At 42.0% G+C, this 20,104-nt stretch overlaps 1 protein-coding gene across 4 annotated transcripts in view; it reads left to right on the top strand.

The window, feature by feature from the left end:
• CALCR (calcitonin receptor) overlaps positions 1-20,104 on the top strand; it is a 170,835-nt gene that overhangs the window by 94,334 nt on the left and 56,397 nt on the right. For all 4 annotated transcript variants that reach the window (XR_003994071.1, XM_030503613.1, XM_030503622.1 and 1 more), the window contains exons 2-4: positions 2,653-2,740; positions 16,423-16,576; positions 18,964-19,074. Coding sequence is in view for 3 of the 4 variants with exons in the window: in XM_030503613.1 (XP_030359473.1) it covers positions 2,693-2,740; positions 16,423-16,576; positions 18,964-19,074 (313 nt within the window). In the remaining variant the exon portion in view is untranslated. The remainder of the gene's footprint in view (positions 1-2,652; positions 2,741-16,422; positions 16,577-18,963; positions 19,075-20,104) is intronic.

Genomic DNA, 20,104 nt, shown 5'->3' with positions numbered 1-20,104 from the left:
TAGGGGCAGAACCATGAAGATGCTGGTCTGTTCCTCCATCCAGAGGCTGACAGGGTCCATCTCTTCGGGTTCCCTTTTATGAGAGTCTTTCTGCCTCCCTGTTGTTTCTGCCTTGACCATTGACCAACACTTCATACCTACATGTACCTTTTCATTTCAACTCAATCACCATCCTTGATCCAATACTGATGCTAACCCAAGTGTGCTGTAGCATTATGGGCCATTCTTACAGTTAAAGCAGAGAAAAGCCACATCTTAGTATGGGGCTTTATATGTGGATTGTTAGTAGCTTGTTGTTCAATAATTGTTGTCACTGGAAAAGACTTCTGTGAGAGAGGAAGGAAAAAGAGGTGCTGGATTTTATGTAGCATGTCAGCCATTCCTGTGGCTAGACCTGGCTAGGAAAAGAAAGACTAGAAATATCCAGACTATATAAGATTTAGCATGGGAAATACTTCTTACTCATTTACTTGTATGTAGTATCATGCGGCACAGTCATTACAGTTAACAGAGGAGAAAATAATGTATTATATATTTTACAGATGCCTTTTCTTTTAATTAGGAGAGACAGAACAAGAAACATTTTGAATAGCTCTCTCAGTATATAGGAACAAATATTCACAAAATTTCACAAGGGTAAGATTTACCTGAGCTATAGCTGTAACCCAACAGAGTGCTGCAAACACTGCCATCACAAAGTACAGGAAAAGTATTGCAGGTAACTTCAATTGCTATTGATTTGCTTATGCTTTCTAGGTCACAGTATCATGTGGCTCTCTGTGCCATTTGTGGAAAGTGCTGTGGATTGTAAAACTGTCAGCAGTTTGTAGCGCAAAGTCCTTCCTTTTTACCAAATCACTATAGATGGGGCAGAAGTAATGTGGCTAGCAAGAACAAGAGAGGCATCCACCAGATAGGCTTTACACCACACTACAGAACACTTCACAGTACAGTTGTAACTGTAGGAACACCATATGTGTGCTTGTATGTCTGGTCATTGCACAGCTGACCAAGACCCATTGTTTATATCTTTATGAATCTTTTCGACAATTTGGAACCAATGCACATTGCAGTGAATAGTCTGGAGAAGATGCAGACAATTCCAGGCATTTTGCTCTGATCTAGCTGTCCTATTTTGCTTCAATCGAGTTGTCTACCATTGGTGATCAAATGCAAATATGTGGCCGACAGCATAATTACATATTATTTCTGTGTCATTTGCCTGTCCCATTACCTCTGGCAAGGCTCGGACAGTAATAAGACTACTTATTATTAGATGCAAATCCTCTGAACCCTCTTTTCCATTAGTTTGTGTTTTATGTAATCTCAGTGACACATGGCTTCAATGCTCCCATTTGGATCTGGTAGGAGATTACATCCACTTGGGCAACAGTGAAGTGGATGTGCCACGCCTTTATTACATTTTAAGATTACATATATCTGCTTTGACCATTTCAAGATGAGAAAATGTGTTACAGCGCTGTTGCAGAGATAAATGTTGCACAAGCGACTGTGTTGCTCACTACATATCAAATAGACTAAGCGTCCCGGTCTGTGTGCCTTCTTCCCATTACATTTCTGGGTTTCAGATATGCAAGGTGTTCACAGGGTTGTTTGGCCAAGCAGGAAACACGTCACTCTTTGTTTTCTGGCTGTCTGAAAAATAAAGGTGTGTGAGTGCTCCCTGTCTTACTGTGGTTGAAGGTGACCTGCAGGCATGTTGCTCAGCCCGTGCACCACTAGCAGTCCATCAGACATCAGAAGGCACTGTTGTCTTGACAAAAGCCGTGTTTCTTACTCTAATGCAGAAGTTCCATTTTTTATGAAACTAAAGATGATGTGTTAGTGCAAAGAGCTTTGTTTGCTTGAACTCCCAAAACTGTGAAGTGGTATGGTGGTACATGGAAGCCCCTGGATATTTCTCCTAGAAAGGCCAGATGGGTGTTGATTTAGTTAAAAAATAGAAAACCAAAAAGCTGCTGATCCAGTTCCCTCCAAGCCTGTGGAGTCATGTCCATGCTCTGCCTCTCTGCACAGTACTTTGTGCAGCTGAAGCAGTCATTCTTGACAGCCTGAGGATTACACTGCCCTGTGTCCATCCACAGCCCATACGAGCTATTCCCACAGTGTTGATCCCAGTTTCTCTCTCTTTTCCTGACATACTTGCTTATTCATGAAGCTAGTGATTACCCAACCTCTGGCTTTCTCTAGTCCCATAAATAAGCCTTTTGTGCTGCCACTACACTTACCTGTGAAATGGATCTTTCTGGGGGTTTTAGCTCATTTTAAAAATATGCAGATTCTTCATAGGTCTGCAGCTGTATGTGTAGTTTAGAAGCAACTGAATCAGGACAACCAAGGTAGCCTCAGCTGGCAAAGACACAGAGTTTAATTACAGATCTGCTGCTGGTGGCATAGTAACACAGAGCTGTACCCCACATTGGCTGAACTCACCACCAGAGATCCACGGAGAAGACCAAATTATAAGCATACAGGCCTCCAGTGAAATCAAATACGAGTACACTCAAGGCTGGTGGTGAACACACAGAGAGTCTATTTAAAGTGTAAGAAAATGCTTACATGCAAAGGCAAGGAATTTATCCTAACAGATAAAATCTGACACTGCTTTTATTTTTGTTGTTTAATTCCCAGAAAGGTCAGCTACAACGTGTCTCTCCAGGAAGACTCCACAATGAAAAAAACAACCCACAATTGCTTCTTAGTGATCATCCTTCTACTTGTAAGTATGAGAAAACTGAACTGCTTATGATATGTGACAAATTGTGGTGATGTTCAGAAAATTATTACCAAGTTATATTTATGATACTGCACTGCTGAAGGAATGAGTTCCCTTACTGATAAATTTCAAAATAAGGTTAATAATGTTTCTAAATAAGATATCTCATTTTGAACTTGAAACCATTGTTTCTTGATGAGACAGAACTGCAAGTTTGAAGAAGGTAATGCACGTGATTTTTAATTTTTGTGGTTTACAGTCTGCAACATACCAGTCACGTGGAAACTTACATGCTTGAAATCTTCCTTAATGTTGTTGTGTGAGACTTAGAGTGGCTTAAGTAATTGTGGAATTTCATTGTTTGTAGTTACTCTGCTATTTTAGGAAAGCAACTGAAATGGAAAATAACAGGGTAAAGTTTAGTTAGTTCAAATGTTATTTTCAGCTGTTTAATACCATTACAGTTATTTTGATGTATGCGACATGGCTGAGTAACTGTTGTTCTAAATATATAGTAAATTCATTTCTACCTGGCTAAATATTTCTTATGTAAGTTGAATGCTTTCTCTGCTCTCTACTTGTGAAACCTCAAATTATTACCAATTATTATAGAATAATAATTTCATAATATTATACAAATAATGTTATATAAATAATTATACATAACTGAGTCCCAGAGCCTCAGTTATAGTATGGTCAGAATATGTATGAATGATGCTACTGGGAACAAGCACCCCTCTACCTTGGTAAGGTATGAGTAACTTGCATGCTCGATGCTACCTCATTGCCCCACTGCTTATCTTTGTGTTCCCGAAGAAAACTTTGATTCTTATTCTTCTTGTGTTCTGTTGGTTAGCTACTCGTGCCCCTCTGCTTCTCATCTGCTCTTCCAACACCTGAATGTGGAACATTTGCGTGTGTCTCCCCATCAACTCCCATCCTTTCTGGCTATAAATTGCAGAAACAGGGCTAGAAGACACATTGGGGAACATTAGAGACTGCTCTTCCTGGTTTATTTGTTGGGTTGTGTCCCTTCTCTTTTCTCAGCCTAGCATAACTTGCCCACAATGCTGTTTGCCATTTAAATTTATATGGATAAAAATGAGGGAAGGAAAGTAGTGAATAGTAAGAGCATGATGGATAGAAGAAGGTAGAAAGAAAACAATTAAATGAGGTTGTGGAGAATAGAGGAGAACTGTAAAGAACACCTCACTTTGGTGAAATACTGAATTCAGGACTTGGACCCTCAACCAAAGAACAGCTGGAGAGCAGGATCAAAACTGGAGGAGAGTTAATGCATTTCTGCTAACTTGGTCTCAGAGCAATTTGTCCTGAATTAGTTAATGATTTGAGGAATCATCCCTGTGCTTGGCAGAAGTCTTCTGCCTTGAGGTATGTTGAAGTATTCTGGTATTTTTGACCTTGTGGTTAAAATACAGGTTAAAGACCTGTGGCTGTTCCACATAGCCTTGCAAGGGATGCACATAACGATGCACTGGCTGGGAAATCACCCATTGTCAGATATCTCTCTAGTAATACAGCCTAACAGAGACCAGCTTCCTTCTGGGATTGAATCCCAGCTAATCAGCATAGCCTGACAGGGGCCTTGGCAAAGAACAGCGATTCTTCCTATAACAAGCCAATGATGACTGAAGGAACAGTTCCCGATTATTTTTCTTCCCCGGTCAAGTGTCAAGACTGTAAATATTCTGATAACTAAAATTGTCAATAGCATTTCTGAGTGTCTGAGGTGCTCTGACCTACAGCATGAATTTGTAGGTCAACCCTGAAGGACTGGGCTGATGCTTGCCCTGCTGACTGCAGATCTTTTAAACCTCTCACCCATGATGGCAGCATGCGTTCAACGTTAGTTCTGTGCTCATTCCTGCAGTACTCCAGAACTAGAATTTCTTTAAGAAACTGCAGACAGATCTGCTTCCTTTCCCTTTAGATATCTTTGCACCAGAGGGCTCTCCAACTTCTGACCTCAATGGATAACTTAAGCATAGATCTCCTTACATTTTCACTGTTCCAATCTCTATATTCCTTTCTTCCCCACTGCAGTGGCCATATGGTGATCTACACCTTCTAGATTAATTTATTTTCCAGTAAGGGAGAAGCAAGGGTCATAGAAGTAACCCATGAAGCAGCGCTGTTTCCTTGGTGACACTTGCCAGCACGCCGTTAGATCAAATATGAAAAATATTTGGCATCAGTGATTTTTCCAGAAATTTCCCCACCTGTAGCTGGTAGAAAACCTTCCTATTTTACATTTTATTTGTGATCTGTAATGAGGAATGGGTGTCTTTCTTTCTCTTCCAAAAAGACTTTTTCCACTCTGTTTATTCTTCTAATCACTCCTTGGTTCCCAGAGCTATGAGCCCCTGGGACTTACATGTCAGCCGCTGTCTGAGGTTGAGGAAGATACAGTAATTAAAGTGATTTGTGACACAGGGGTGATCTCCCATTCCTGTTTTCTACCCACTCACAAAGATCCTCTAGATTTTTCTTCTTTGATGGCTTTGATAGTTTACTGTCGTCTCATCCGTGTCCTGCGCTCCCAGCTGGTGGCTGGAAGCTGTTGCAAAGCAACACAACCTACTGAGGTCCTTGCTTTCTCCTCTGGGCTCCACAGACACTCCCTTCCCCGCAGTCTCTTTTAGACTTGTCACCAAGGGGTTTTGGTACCTTCTGATAGAAACTCTTTCTCTTATGTATGTCATTTTTTACATAGAACAAATAGCACTTTTCCGTGTCTAGGTCCATAATGACTTGCCTTTGCTGAACAAAAACTAAAGCACCAATTGCTCCAAAACCTAACTTAGAAATAAAACTAACTCCTTATTGTCTTCCTCTTTGATGGCTTCCCTTGCTTTCTGATGCACAATAATGCATCACCATTGCATATGCAATGCACAATAATGCAATCGTAGAGGACCAATAGTCCTCTACAATTCAAAGTTAATTTCATTAGAAAAATTTAGCTTCATTATTTCTTAGTTCACTTTATTCCTGATGCTTTCTAGCTTTTTCTACTTAGGAAGAGCCACAGAATGTGTCTGAGATTTGTTTCCTCAAGTATGTGAGCCCCTGTAAGCTGGAGCAATTAGTTCATCTCCTCAGTGCACATTTCTCTCCGCAAGAAAGATGGAGTGTCAGCACAGTGTGTCCAGAGGCATCAAACTGCAGAGAATGAGGAAACAAGCTTGGGTCTCTTTCCTGTGTGGCTGATCAATTTTGGAGGACATTGAGAAAAGAGAGTTCTAGTCTCTGCATGACTTTGTCAAGTAAGGATTGGCATGTAGTGCCTACAAATGGTAGCTTGGTCTTCTCCTGTAAATGAGGATTGATGAAGTAGGTTCTTTTTACAGATTCCAATTTTGTTGTCCTGAGCCAACCACAAAGTGAACAGAAAGGACAAAATGGATGATGCAGCTGAAGACCACACTATTATTCAGTTAGGTCCATTCGACCAAGATTGCATTTAAAATAAATTAATTTTGAGTAAAAAAACAAAGTGTATAAGTTTATTAAGTCCAAATCTGTCGAATTTTTATCAAGCCTCAGTCACTAAGCTATGCACAGTCTGGTACACTGTGTCAGCTCCTGAAAGGCTTCTGAATAAGTCCCATTCACAAAACATGAAAAATTAATTATGTGAAAGCCTACATTTAATTTTCAGTAACTGCACAAACTGGCAATGTTTGGAACACTGTTACGGGACGTTCAAGTCTCCAGGAGTCAGTTAGTAAAACATTTGCCACCATGATGAGGGCACCGCTCATGGTGTACCCGTCTGATCCTCACCGCTGAGAGTGTGATACACAGGGTTGGCCATGTGGTGCTATGGTCTCCTGCCACCTGCCCAGCTTAGTGCCTCTCACCGTGAGTCTCAAAACCCATGTCTGTGCAGGCAGTGTAAGCACAAGCCTTTCCCTGCTTAGACAGCAGCTCTTCCAGTATCTGGTCCTGAGCAGGTCCCACCCTTTGGTGGGCCAGAACAGCTGCTGAAGGTCTGTCACAGCCTCCTTTGGCATGCTTCATCAGAACCTTGCTTGCTGCTTGGCATGGCTGGCAGAGCCCAGGGGCTTTCCTAGGCTTGGATGATGAGATCCCCCAGGTCTCATCACCTGAGACCATGCCTTTGAAAACTTGTTCTGAAGCCCCTCTGTAATTATGGGTTGCTTCAAGCAGTAAGGAAGTCGGCTTGCAAGTTCCGGAGCTCTTCTCACACAAGGAAAACTCAGAAAGCAATCTGCTGATGTTTTTAAGTGGTGAGCATTAATGTGAGAATTTAAGACTCAAGCTGCCCATGATTTCCCAAAAATGAGAGGAATGCCATGTTGTATTCACCCAGTTTCAAGGGTGACCAGGACTTCTTGTCTCCACTTTTGTTTTTTAAAAAAATGTGTTGCTATGCAACCGATTGCCCTAAAGAGGCCCCTCTCAAGATGATAATCAGAGCTGCAAGCAAAAATCCATGAAGTATTCTGTAGCCTTTCTTTAAGCTGTCAGTTTGCACCAGGCTGCTCTGGGAGTAAAGGTTCCTCATGTGAGCAAATCCTGCAGCAGTGGAAAAGAACTGTAAGATTTGTGAGTTGCTTTTCATTACAAGTGCCTTGTCTTCATCTGCTGTGGCTCATAATCTCATGCTTGTTTAAACAGCTGCCAGAATCTACAGTTTAAGTTGTATGGGATATCACTGTGAGATAATTTCCATCCTGCTTCAACAGCAATTTAGTATGGGATGATTTCAACATTCAGTGGTTAAGTAAAACATGTCATGTTGAGGTATTTACCCAAAGAAATTGCCTGCTGTTTCCTAGCACATTAGTGATGGATAAGAAATAATTGTTACGTTTACTGAGTATGATGCACTAATGACCTTCTTAAGGCATCACAGTCATTTTCTTCTGTCCTAACACTAGCAGATGTGAAAAGTACTTCAAATGTAATCGAAGTATGAGAGGGGCTCTGCAACCAGTCTAAATCATGCTGAGCTCTCACTCAAAGATCTGATGTATTGAAGGGCAGGGGTCTAGTGACCCACAAAGTGACTACACATAGCAGTTTTAAAAGAATTGTAATGAATGTTTGAGTTGCAAAATCAGTAACAGTTAGAGCATCCAGAATTTAAAATATATTTTGACTGATCTCAAGAATAAATGTTGCAGAATTACTGTATTCAGTGGAAGGAGTGAAAAAAAACCAAAGACAAAGAAAGGTACAAATACCTTTTTTCTTAAATGTCATGTATATATATGTATAGTCAACAGTTTATATACTTCAAACTCCTTGAGGGTGGAAGAAAAATATCTGGGGGTGCTTGTTCATCATGTCCAATATTTTGTGGGGGAAAAAAAGGCATTTTATACTTGCTTTATCTGGATTCTCTTCTGCAGAAATGGGCAGAGTCTTGCACAGGTTAAAAGCAGGTATCTGTCTTACAGGAAGCAGGGTGCTATTTGTTCATTTCAATATAGTGCAATAATGAAGCCAAATTGCTTTCTCTGGATTCCTTTCTTGATTCTAGGTATAAAGTGAACTTCAGTATTCCCAACAGCCTGATTTTTTCTCTTTGTAATGATAATTCATTTTCTTATAACAGTCATTTGTCACGTGGTGGCTTGGTGGTCGTATGTATGACGTCATTTACTTGGACTTTTAGGAGTGACATCATATGTACGGCTGCTAAACTGCTGCATGGGACATCACTTAAAAAGTTCTCTTCTGAAGAAATCATACCAATCATTTTCAGGCTATGAACACATCCTGATTATTAAGTTGTGAATTATTTCTTTCTCTTTAATAAAGAATATTTATAAATGAATGAGGCATTCCTTTGTTGTATCAACATCATTTATATTTCCATCTGAAGTTACTGATGGATGGATGGATGGATGGATGGATGGATGGATGGATGGATGGATGGATGGATGGGAAAGCTTTTTAACATGCAGCAGTGGACTCTGAACATTCAAATTCTGTTCAATAGCATAGGTAGATGAAAATTATTTAATCTTGGCTTTTTTATGGTGAAAACGTGTTTTAAAACTTAATTCCAAAAATACCTAGATTTAATCATAAAAACACAGCAGCAGAGGTGATTCCTTATCATTAGATCCATGAGATTACACACACACAGACACAGAGACTTGTGAGACATTGTCAGCCTCTCCTATTAGCATGATACACACTAAGCTTTCCCTTCAATGTTGACATGCCCAAGCTCCTGCTACTTACGATAAAAAAATAATGACCCAAAGATTTCTTTCTGCCCTGTTTGCCCTTTCCTGACCCCTCCAATCAGGAGCACAAGAAGACCAAAACAAATAATATCTGACATCACAAATTGTATCAAGGTTTTTGTCAGAGTGAGCACCAGGAATACAAGCTGGGTCATGAGCCCACTGAACTGACTTCAGGGAGGTCAGGGTTTAGGCTCTGAGTCCTGGAGTGGAGGAGGACATGTGATTCTCCTATGCACGATAGAAAACACCAGCATTGCAAACAGAGGTCTGATGTCTCAACCTCTTGCAAGTCACCAGATTAATTTTTCATTAATCTGCTGAAACACTCATCTGATTTTAAGGTAGAAGAAAATATTGTTCAAACTTCCATGGCCAGATTTTCAAATCTAGGCAAACAGAAATGAGTAGTAGCAATCAAAGAGAAGAGTGCACGAAATGGGCACATCACAGATGAACAATAGCAGTAACACACTTACATATAACCCCTTATTTTGATTTCACACACAAGCTATGCAAGTACATCAGAAGTGCAACTAACTTTGAAAGTCTGAGTCTTTCTGTTTTGCAAAAAGAAAAAAAAAAATAATTTAAGAGACATCACTAATTAATATTATTCCAGTTTTTATCCAAACTTGCTTTAGAATTACTGTATGCCATTAAATGATTTCCACTGATGAAGTAATTTCCATTGAGCATTAGCGACACAGTTGTGTTTATATTTTTAATCTGAGTGAATTCCTGGCCCAGATGTGGGCAATAGACATTTTGCTGGCAATTCTGACTGGGCATAAAAATATATAAGAAAATATATGCCTGCTGAAGGGCAGCAGAATGGGCAGTCCTCCTGACTACACAGTTGAGCTCTTTAAATAATTTTGTGCACAATCCAAGACAACTATCCTGTTCACCATCACAGGTACTCTCTGTCTCCAACTATTAAATTATTCTCATTAACCTCTATCCAACAAGAGCCTTCTTCAGGAATTGGATTAGCCCTTTACACACAGCAAGTTATTACAGAATCATAGAATCATAGAATATTTTGGGTTGGAAGGGACCTTCAAATGTCATCTAGTCCACCCCTCATGCAATGGGCAGGGACATCTTCATACAATCATATAATCATAGAATAGTTAGGGTGGAAAGGACTTTAGGATCATCTAGTTCCAAACCCCCTGCCATGAGCAGGGACACCACACACTGAAACATGTCAGCCAAGACTCCATCCAACCTGGCCTTGAACACTGCCAGGGATGGAGCATTCACAGCTGCCTTGGGCAACCTATGCCAGTGCCTCACAACCCTCACAGTAAAGAGCTTCTTCCTTATATCTAACCTGAACTTCCCCCTTTTAAGTTTGAACCCATTACCCCTTGTCCTATCACTACAGTCCCTAAAGAAGAGTCCCTCTCCAGCATCCCCGAAGGCCCGCTTCAGATACTGGAAGCCTGCTAGGAGGTCTCCACACAGCTTCTCTTCTCCAGGCTCAACAGCCCCGACTTTCTCAGCCTGTCTTCTTATGGGAGGTGCTTGAGCCCCCCTATCACTCTCGTGGCCCTCCTCTGGACTTGCTCCAACAGCTCCATGTCCTTTTTATGTTGAGGACACCAGAACTGTACGCAGTACTCTAAGTGAGGTCTCACAAGAGCAGAGTAGAGGGGCAGGATAACCAACTTTGACCTGCTGGTCACGCTTCTTTTGATGGAGCCCAGGAAATGGTTGGCTTTCTGGGCTGCAAGCGCACACTGAAGCCGGCTCATGTAAAGTTTCTCATCAACCACCAATGACCCCCAAGTCCTTCTCCACAGGGCTGCTCTGAATCTCTTCTCTGCTGTAGCTGTGCCTGGGATTGCCCTGACCCAGGTGCAGGACCTTGCACTTGGCTTGGTTGAACTTCATGAGGTTGGCATTGGCACGCCTCTCAAGCATGTCAAGGTCCCTCTGGATGGCATCCAGAAATGTGCTGGGGGGGATTTGTTGCCAATCTCTCAATCTCTGCCCTTTATACTGTATCCTTACATGATAATTAGCTGAAGTTTCTAAAACTGTTCTACGCAACTCAGTTACTTGTTTTCCCTGAGTGTTGCAGGCAAAAGCTGCTCAGTCCATGCAGTTTAAACCAAATTGGGATCGGTTTAAACACTTTTTTGAGCTATCAAGAACACAGAATTAGGCAGCAGTCAGTGAAGTGTTGCATTCAAATAGTAATACAAGAGGTAAACCCCCAAACTAGACACATGAATGATAATAAACACAAGCAAATATCTAAACACCCTGTGTAACAAACGCAGAAGAGATTTCTGAAATTCTTCTTCTTTCCAAGAAGAAGACCTCACCATAAGCAGCGCAGTAGCAAATGCCACTTGGTGTATTGGTAAGGAATGGTGAGGAAATCCTGTATGTTCTCTACGTTTCTGCCAAGTTCATGCAGAGGGAAGCAAAACCCCTTTCTTACTTTCACCTCTGGGATCGTCACAGTCAAATGACTGTACGTGGTATAAAAGCCTTTATTGAGACAGTCTGGACATTCGGATTCATTTACAGGGACACCCTGCAGCGGTGCCCAGTGCATGGCCGCCATGGGCAGGGACAGACCCCTGGGCCTCCTGGGCACAAGCACTGCCTCAGGGCCAGCACCCCAGAGGCCTTTCTCCAAGGCACGCTGGGCGAAGGGGCAGCAGCAGGGCTGCACTGGGCAGGGCTGCGGGGGCCCCATCACCCCCGTGTCATAGTGCCACCACCCGCCAGCGCAGCATCACAGTGCTCTGGGGCAGTATAAAGCCCAGCGCCCTCCCGCAGTGCTTTGGAGCTCCAGTGCCAGGCACAGGAAGGGTTCTTGCTCCCAGGGTAGATCAGCCCAGCAGCATTTTGCTGCTATGGGAAGCCCCGGAGATGGCTGCAGGTGGAGGCAGAAAAGGCAGTGCCGGTGTCCCCTTAGAGGCATAACCAGCCTGTGGACCAGGAGCAGGTCTTGCTCACGTGCTCAGGGAGTAGCCGATCGCCAGCGCTGGGGTCAGGAAGGAATTTTCCCCCGGGGCAGATTGGCCCTGGTCCCCGGGGGTTTTTTGCCTTCCTCTGAGCACTGAGCATGACCACTTGTCAGGGCTCCTCTGGTCCTGGTGCTCTGGGTTATCGCCTGGTGCTCATGCTCCATGAAGGTGGCCCCTCGTGTCCTGCAGCTGGGGGGGGGAAGGCTTTTTTGCCCCCAGGGTGGACTGGCAAGTGTCCCCGGGGTTTTTTGCCTCCTCCGCAGCCGAGCACAGCCCCTCCATGGGGCTCCTTTGGGCTATTGTGGCCCAAAGGCAGCTGCTCGTGCTCCACGCAGCTGGCCCTCGTGCCCCACACGCGGGGGGAGGAAGCCTTCTGGACTCCCAGGGTGGCCCCACAGCGTGGCCCCGGGACTTGCTGCTTCTCCTCTGTAGCATTGAGCACCCCCCCTTGTTAGGTCTTCCCTGGCCCATTCTGGCTGGGTTCTTGCACTGCTCTCGCACCACCACGGCACCGCTCCTGCCCCGGCTTTCCTTTGTCAGGCTGCAAGGGAGGTTTTTTCCAGCTAGACTGAAGGATGCGTCAGCCTGCTGCTGGCTACGCGTGTGCATCGAGTTAATGCTTGTGAGCATCGGCTCTGCAAGATCTAGAAAAAGAAAATATAATCTAATCTAGACTAAAATTAACTAAAATGAAACAAGATAAATAAAATAACTTTATTTATAAATAAATAAAATACTCTTTCCACCTGTAACCTGATTTGTGTCTGATTTGTGCCTTTGAAAGTGTTTTTGGCACTGAAAAACCCTTGGCATTTCAGGTAAATAATGGTCTCATCATTACACAGCTCATTGTGAGTGCGAGGAATGGAATGGAATGGAATGGAATGGAATGGAATGGAATAGAACAGCTATGATATGTTTTGCATATAGTTTTGCATGACAAGCTCTGACCTAGGTCTGAGTGGCCATCTGCAGTGCAGGTCCCAAGAGAGGGCAATCCCAGGCATTGAGACCTATGAACACCCTCTGGACCCTGACAGAAGCAGACATGCACTACTCCTTCTGACAGCAGAACAATCACCTCCTCCTCCGTTTTTTTTGGTGTTGGGTTTTTTTTTTTGTTTTGTTTTGTTTTGTTTTGTTTGGTTTGGGTTTTTTTTTTTTTTTTTTTTTGTGGGGTTTTTTTTTTGTTTTTTTGGGTTTTTTGTTTGGTTTTTTTTTTTTTTGTTACTAGCTCCCATCTTCCTGGGTTAATTTCCTCCTCCTTTCCTGTACGCGCTATGGTGGACGCTTGTGGCCCCTGGACAGTCCGGGCCTGGAGCAAGCAGTCCAGCCCCCTCTCAGCTTCCCTGACATCTTTCAGGTACTGGCAGTGTCCCGCAGCGCAGCCCCTGCTGCAGGGGGACCTCCACCAGGGCGCACCCTCGCCCCCAGAGACCAGCGGAGGCACTTTGTGCACCCCGAGCTCTGCCTCGCAGCCTCCCCTCCCCTCGGCTCTGGCTGGTGCCGCCGCTGCCACCGCCGGGGCAGCCAGAGCAGAGCTCCCAGAGCGGGCCCTGCCCTGAGCCGACCGCTCCCCACGCCCCTCGCTGCCCGCCCGCGCTGCCAGCGCCAACTGCGGCGCCAACTGCGGCGCCGCGCTCCTGCTCCGCTCCGGGCGGTGCCTCCCTCCTGGCACCGCCCCTGTGAGTCCCTGCGCGCGTCCGCGGAGCTGCGGGTCCTGGGCAGGGCCCGGCAAGGGCTCGGGGCTCCCGCGGTGGCTGTCGCAGTCAGAGCTGACGGTCCTCGGCGCGGTGCTTGCCCTCGCTCCGGGGTTGAAGGCTCCTCTATGGAGCTGCTCACCTCGGCAAAAATCAACTTCAACTAGGTCAGGTTTCTCAGAACCACATCCAGCCTGGCCTTCAGCGTCGCCAGGGATGAAACTGACCTTTAAGAATAAAGTGTCTTCGGTCTCTGAATTGTATTTTACCCCCCCAAAATCTGTTACATCTTCACCATTTAAAAGATGTATATAGAGCCTTCCTTTTCTCGTGGCGGATCTTTTGATTTCAGTTTATATCTTTCTGTACTATGCAATTTCGTGGGAATGGCTTTACACATAGCTTCCTTTCAAAAGGTATGTGTAAAAGAAGCTCAAAAAAAAAAAAAAAGAATGGGAAATGTTCTGAAGCACTGAGCCATTTCTACAGTTTCTATCTGTGTAGCTGGCACTTGCCAATTGTTTCATATCTGTGTTGTGCTTTATTCTGTACAGATAAAGCAAATGAAACCTCAACCGTATTTATGACCAGCATCACCATTGTTTCTGGTCTCTCTCAGTGTGAACTGATATTGATCTTGTTTGGTCAGATGAGAAGAACAGATCATCTCCTTCCTAGAAGAAAACAAAAATTAAATAAAATATTGTTTCATGGAAGGAAAATTAGTGATGTTTTCCAAGCATAATCAGATGGTTATGCTTTCAAAATAGATGCGTGTTCCCAAACTGGACCAGAGTATCAGAGGAATCATCGAGAACAGAGGCAATGCCGTTGAAGTCTCTCTAGCTTTCTTTGTCGATACTGTTATTGGTCTCTTGAATGCAAACTGCTTCAAACTGAGCTATTATATGGAATAAGAATGGAAAAAATAAGCATGGAGCATCTATGAATCACTTCAGAGAAGTACTAAAGCCTGTGGGAATATATGGACACAAAGGGCTAAGACAGACCTGAGGGTGTCTGAGAACCTCATCTGCACTTTCCTGCATGACATGATGGGTTTAAGATACTGCTTGGTTGGGTTTTAAATGATCCTCATGGACTCCAGCAACTGCCTTTAATCTTTTCCTAAGTAAGTGAGGGATCTGTGATGTTTGGCATTGGTTCTGTATTTCCTGTTCTGGCTTTCTGGATGCTTAATTTTTCGCTTGGATGGCCAGATGAAATGTTCCAAATGGCTTCACTGGCCAAGTATGTCTTTGTGAGTGTGTATGTATACACATAACATTTATGTAAAATTGTTTCTGCCAGAAAATATCTTCCTTCTTATTTCTCCTGTTCTATTTCAAGTATCTATTTAAGTGCAACAAGATAACTGCCGTCACTGTCCTCCAGTCTTCAGATAGTAGCTGTATACAGTTGAAAATGTTTGTATCAAAAGTGATTAGATAAAATTAAGAAAAAACAATCGATTAGGTATAAGAGTATAAAAAGATTAAACTGAGATGGTTTGGTGCAAAAGTATCAGTGGCATTTTTTTAAATAAGTCAAATGTAACTGAGATTCTGCTGTGTATTTTATCAAGGTGTTTCAGTTGTGCGAATGGTAAAAAGTAATGTATTATGAGATGAAATTGCTTGTGATGTGCAATTAAAAAGGGAATAAGAAGTAGGCTGATATTTGAATTTTCAAGCCTGTCATGTTTTCAGTTTGAAAAATTACAGATATTCACTTAAAGATCTGTGTACTAATTTTTGCTGCTAAAAATGTCAAGTTTGTGTGTTTATGAGACTCCTAAATTATGAAGCAGCCTTTAAATGACTCTGTATGTTTTTGTGGTGACTTTAGTATGATTTAGAATAGGGAAAAATAGGAAAGTGCCATAAGCATTGCTTTTGCTTGGGGAAGCAGAGGAGCTAATCCTTTCCTATCACCCACATGCAAAATGTCTTGATACAGGATTAAAGCAGAACAGAATTAACTAAAGCTCCACACTCTCACTTCCACCCAGGCACACAGACCTGGGCTGTGCAACAGAGGGAAGGGTGAATGGATGGCAATAAAGATAACTGACCTCCCTACCTCACATTTTTGCCTTCCAGAGGCAATGATCCTTCCCTTTGCCCTGCAGGCATTCTCAAATTGGGAGAAGTCAGAAGATGCCACTTGATCAAAGAGGACCTTGCTATTCAGACTTTCAAATTTAGGGGCACTTTGCTTAAAAGTTCTAAAGTAGGAGCTAAGACCAGGTAGTGAGGTTAAAACTCTCTGCCCTGTGTTTCTATGACCTTCTATGTCCTTCACACTTGAAGAAGCTCAAAGCAGGTGACATAAACCATGAAATAATCCATTTTGAGGCTGTGGCACTGGGTTATTTTGTCTTGGCAGCCTGGAGGAAATAGGCACAAGTGAGCAGAAATACAGGTGTAACTTTGGGAAGATAGAAAATGTTTTTTTGCAGATCACTAAACTAAATGAAAAGATTTTGAAGACTTTATCCTGTATTTAATGGTCGTCTTTTCTGCCAAGAAAAGGGCTTGGTTAAAGTCCTGTGTTTACAGCGATGTGAACTAGTAAAAATTCAGCATTTACTTTGCAAACAGTATTATAAAGCCCATCATAATGCTAAACATACGTGCAAATAAAAGGCCTTTGAAGAATGCATAATAGAGATTTGTGATTTTTATTTTATTTTATCCTCCTGGTTTATTCATTTGTACTAACAGTTTTTCCTTTCTATACAGAGAATGGTTCCAAGTCTTTCTTCTACTGTAAATTATACTGATCCTACATTAGAGCCTGTAGTAACTGAAAATTCAGTCATACGACAGAAGATAATAGATTCGCAGTTCAAATGCTATGAGAGGATGAACAGAGCTCCTCCGTATAAGAAAAAAGGTAAAAAAGATCTAAAGGAATCTGTTTGTATATTGCCATGCTCCATTACATAGCTATAAAGAAACATTTTCTTCTGTATAGTAACCTATAGTCTTCCTTGGGGTGCAGTTTCCTTCCTGTAAACAGTAGTCAAATTCACACTTACTTAGCATCCTCTTAAGTGCTAAGAAAGAAAAAAGCCTGGAATGAGCCCAGGGAATGAACAGCTCTTCCTTTCTCCCCATGCAGACGGTACTTTCGTCATCTACGTTTCTGGCTCAGTGCTTTGCTGCTTGAATATCTCTTGTTCTTGCTTTGGGAATAGCATTCTCCAGAATCTTTCAGCAAGCTCACACAAAGATCTGATTGTGAATGGTGATCTCTTAAATAGAAATGTTGTTCTGTTTGCCTTTCTCATTGTTTTGTTTTCTGTCATTTGTGTATTGACTCGTAGCTGTCATGCTCAGTACCAATAGAGATGGTCCAGGTTTTCTATATTCAGCAGTAATATTAGCAAAAAGAGGTTCATAAAGCACTGAACAGGCATCTTCAGTGAATAAGGGCCATATATTAAGATTAATAAAAAGGGAAATGACAAATAATAGTGGTGCTACAATGGCACCATATAAATTAAGCAGCATTTCCAGAACTGAGTGTTCTGGTCACTTTTTCTCACAGAAAATATGTAAGAAGTTATGAGTAGGCTAGAGAAAAAAATATTGAATCCATTGTGGGGATTTATGCAAGTAAAGAACAGAGATACTGAGGACATAGTTTAACAAAAAATGTATTAAAACATCATAATTAAAACCCCACAACCTAATAGATGGTGTGAAGATAATGTGGGAATTTTTGTAATACAAGAACAAAGACATTTCTACAGCTTTTTACCACAAAGATTTTACTGGGCTTTGTAAGACTCAAAGAAGAATTATATGTTAAGATACTCAGGTCTTGATGCAGAAATATTTGGGAATGAATATGGAGATTCCCCTTGCTTTAAATAGGTCTTTGTTCAGGCCAATAATGGGGAAAACCCACAAGTGTTTGAACAGGGTTATAAGATAGAAAGCATCATGTTTCAGACATAAACAAGCCTTTAGTTGCTGGGCTTGAGGGGGAAAACACTGTCTGCTCAAATTATTCTTTTACTCTTCATGTCTATAAATATGTCATTTGGAATCCATTGGTAGTTCTGCTGGATTCACCTTACTTTTGCACCTTGCTCGTGTGATTAGTTGCAAAGAGCTGAAGTGTTTTCCCAGCATGAGCTTGGAATTCATACATCTCATGACATGTGAATTCCTGGTAGTGTTCTTAAGGGCTGCGTTGTCGCAGGAGGACAGCAGTGGCACACCTGCAGCCATCCAACACAGCACAGCAGTTCGTGCAGTCTTTCAAGTAGCAGCTGGATTTAAGTGATTCCACTGGGGACTGTTACATTCATAGCAACGTGCACTTAATTCATTTATAACCCAGAGTGAAAATAATGGGTGACTAAGGAATGATGCCAACACTACTGAAGTTACATTTTCAACTGAATTACAGGATCTTCACCAGCCTTCCAATATTTACACTTCATAAAGGATTGGAAATGGGCAGGGGACTAAGTCTCTTGGCTGCAAATTTGAAAGAGTAGATAGAATGAGATGGGAAATTCCCTTAATGCAAAGGACTGCAGTAGAGGTGTCTCCTGAGAGGAAAAGCCCAAGACATGAGCTGAAGGGGTATACCGGGCATGCATTTTCAGCACAAACAGTAGTGGAGTCTAACACTGAGGTTCCCTGGAAAGCCCAGTGTCTGGTACAACTTCACAGAGCCAGCCAAGATGTGTCTAATTTTTCCCTGGTATCTCTGCAGTCCCTGGTGTAGTTTATTTGTACATTGGAACAAAGGTAGTTTAAGTCCTTCCTAATCAATGAGGGCTCAAAGCTAATGGCAGTGAACTGCAGAGAACTGCATAGTATCTCACACTCAGGAGCCAGAGAGATGGTATAATACAGGTGCCCATTTCAAGGTAGAATTGATTACCTTAAATCCCAAACAAACAACATCATGAGGAGCTCAGGCACATGGAAACACCTGACCATCCCTCTAGGACAGCGCAGCACTCCCATGCTCCCTGTCCATCCAAAATGTAATATTTTTAGCTGGTGATATAACAATATGGTGTTCAACTCTTCCTTTTCTGTAGATTACTTTCCAGTAGAATGAACACCACTATCAGATCAGCAAAACCAGGTACCTTGTAGCACCCAAATGCCACTCAAAGTGTAGCGATAACAACAGGCTTTATTGCAAAAAGAAAACTTGATTATCTGCAGACAGCAATATTCCTTGAGAGGCTATAAGAGAGCAGGTCCAGGAGTGACTGTGTTGAATTAACTACTGCATTCCTCTTAATCCAGGTCTGTTCTGCAACCGAACGTGGGACGGCTGGTTGTGCTGGGATGACACACCTGCTGGCAGAATCACTGCTCAGAATTGTCCAGATTATTTTCCAGACTTTGATCCAACTGGTACAGTATTTCTTTTTATTATCTTAGCTTTTGAAGGAAGTCTTCAGAACATTCATGCCGTCGAGTTGAAGGATTTTTCCAGTTGCATTTTTAGAGCATTGTGAAATCTTAGAGGGTTTGGCTGAAATTGAAATATATCAAGCTAATGGGTTGCCTAATTTACATATTTTAATTTGTAAAAGATTTTACATTTATTTATATTTATGTAAATATAACCCATAATCCATAGCCAGGATTTATGAAACTTAGTTTATAAAAATACTAACTACTTAGTGTGATGCCAAAACATTTTTAGCATCTCATGCTAAGTTTTTATAATGAAAATACTTATGTGCATGAAATACGTATCAACATGGGTTTTGTTCAGTTTTTGTTGGAAAATACCATTTTATGGAAGATGAGCAGAAATAATGTTCTTTCAGTCTCCAAGTTTCAGTTGTCCATTGAATTCTTCATACAAATACTAGCAGCCATGCAGGCTAAGAGAAGTAATTCAAGAACATTTAAAAGGACAAATGAAATGAAAAATCAAGGACAGAAATATTGCTAAATAGATATAAGGAAATATTAGACACAAGTGTAAAACCACAAATATTATTGTTTGAAGAAAGACGCAGTTCTGTGTTCCAGCCTCAGAACATGTTGCTTATAGGCAGTGCTTGATGCTGCACAGTGTGCTAAATCCAGCATAGACGCAGTGTACCAAATGCAGTTAAACACTATGAAACTAAACATTTGGGGAGCCAGGGAATATAAATCTAAAAAATTTCAGTAGGGTTAAACCAAAATGTATGTTCCCAACTGGAAAGTGAGGAAATAGACTAGTGGATTGCTGTGAATCAGTTACCCAGTACCCTTAGCTAAACTGTTGATTTTGTTGAGCTTGTTGCCTATTGAGAAACAGAGGAGTTTCCAGCTTGGATCAGACCCAGTGTGCATTTTTCTGCATCCTATTTGCAGTAGATGAATAGGAAAATTTACAACAAGGCTTCTGCTGTCCCTGCTTCCATGGTTTTCATAGAAAAATAAA

The sequence above is a fragment of the Strigops habroptila genome, chromosome 1 (assembly GCF_004027225.2).
Source record: "Strigops habroptila isolate Jane chromosome 1, bStrHab1.2.pri, whole genome shotgun sequence".
In the NCBI taxonomy this organism is placed as follows: domain Eukaryota; kingdom Metazoa; phylum Chordata; class Aves; order Psittaciformes; family Psittacidae; genus Strigops; species Strigops habroptila.
This window is presented reverse-complemented; position numbering and strand designations above follow the sequence as displayed.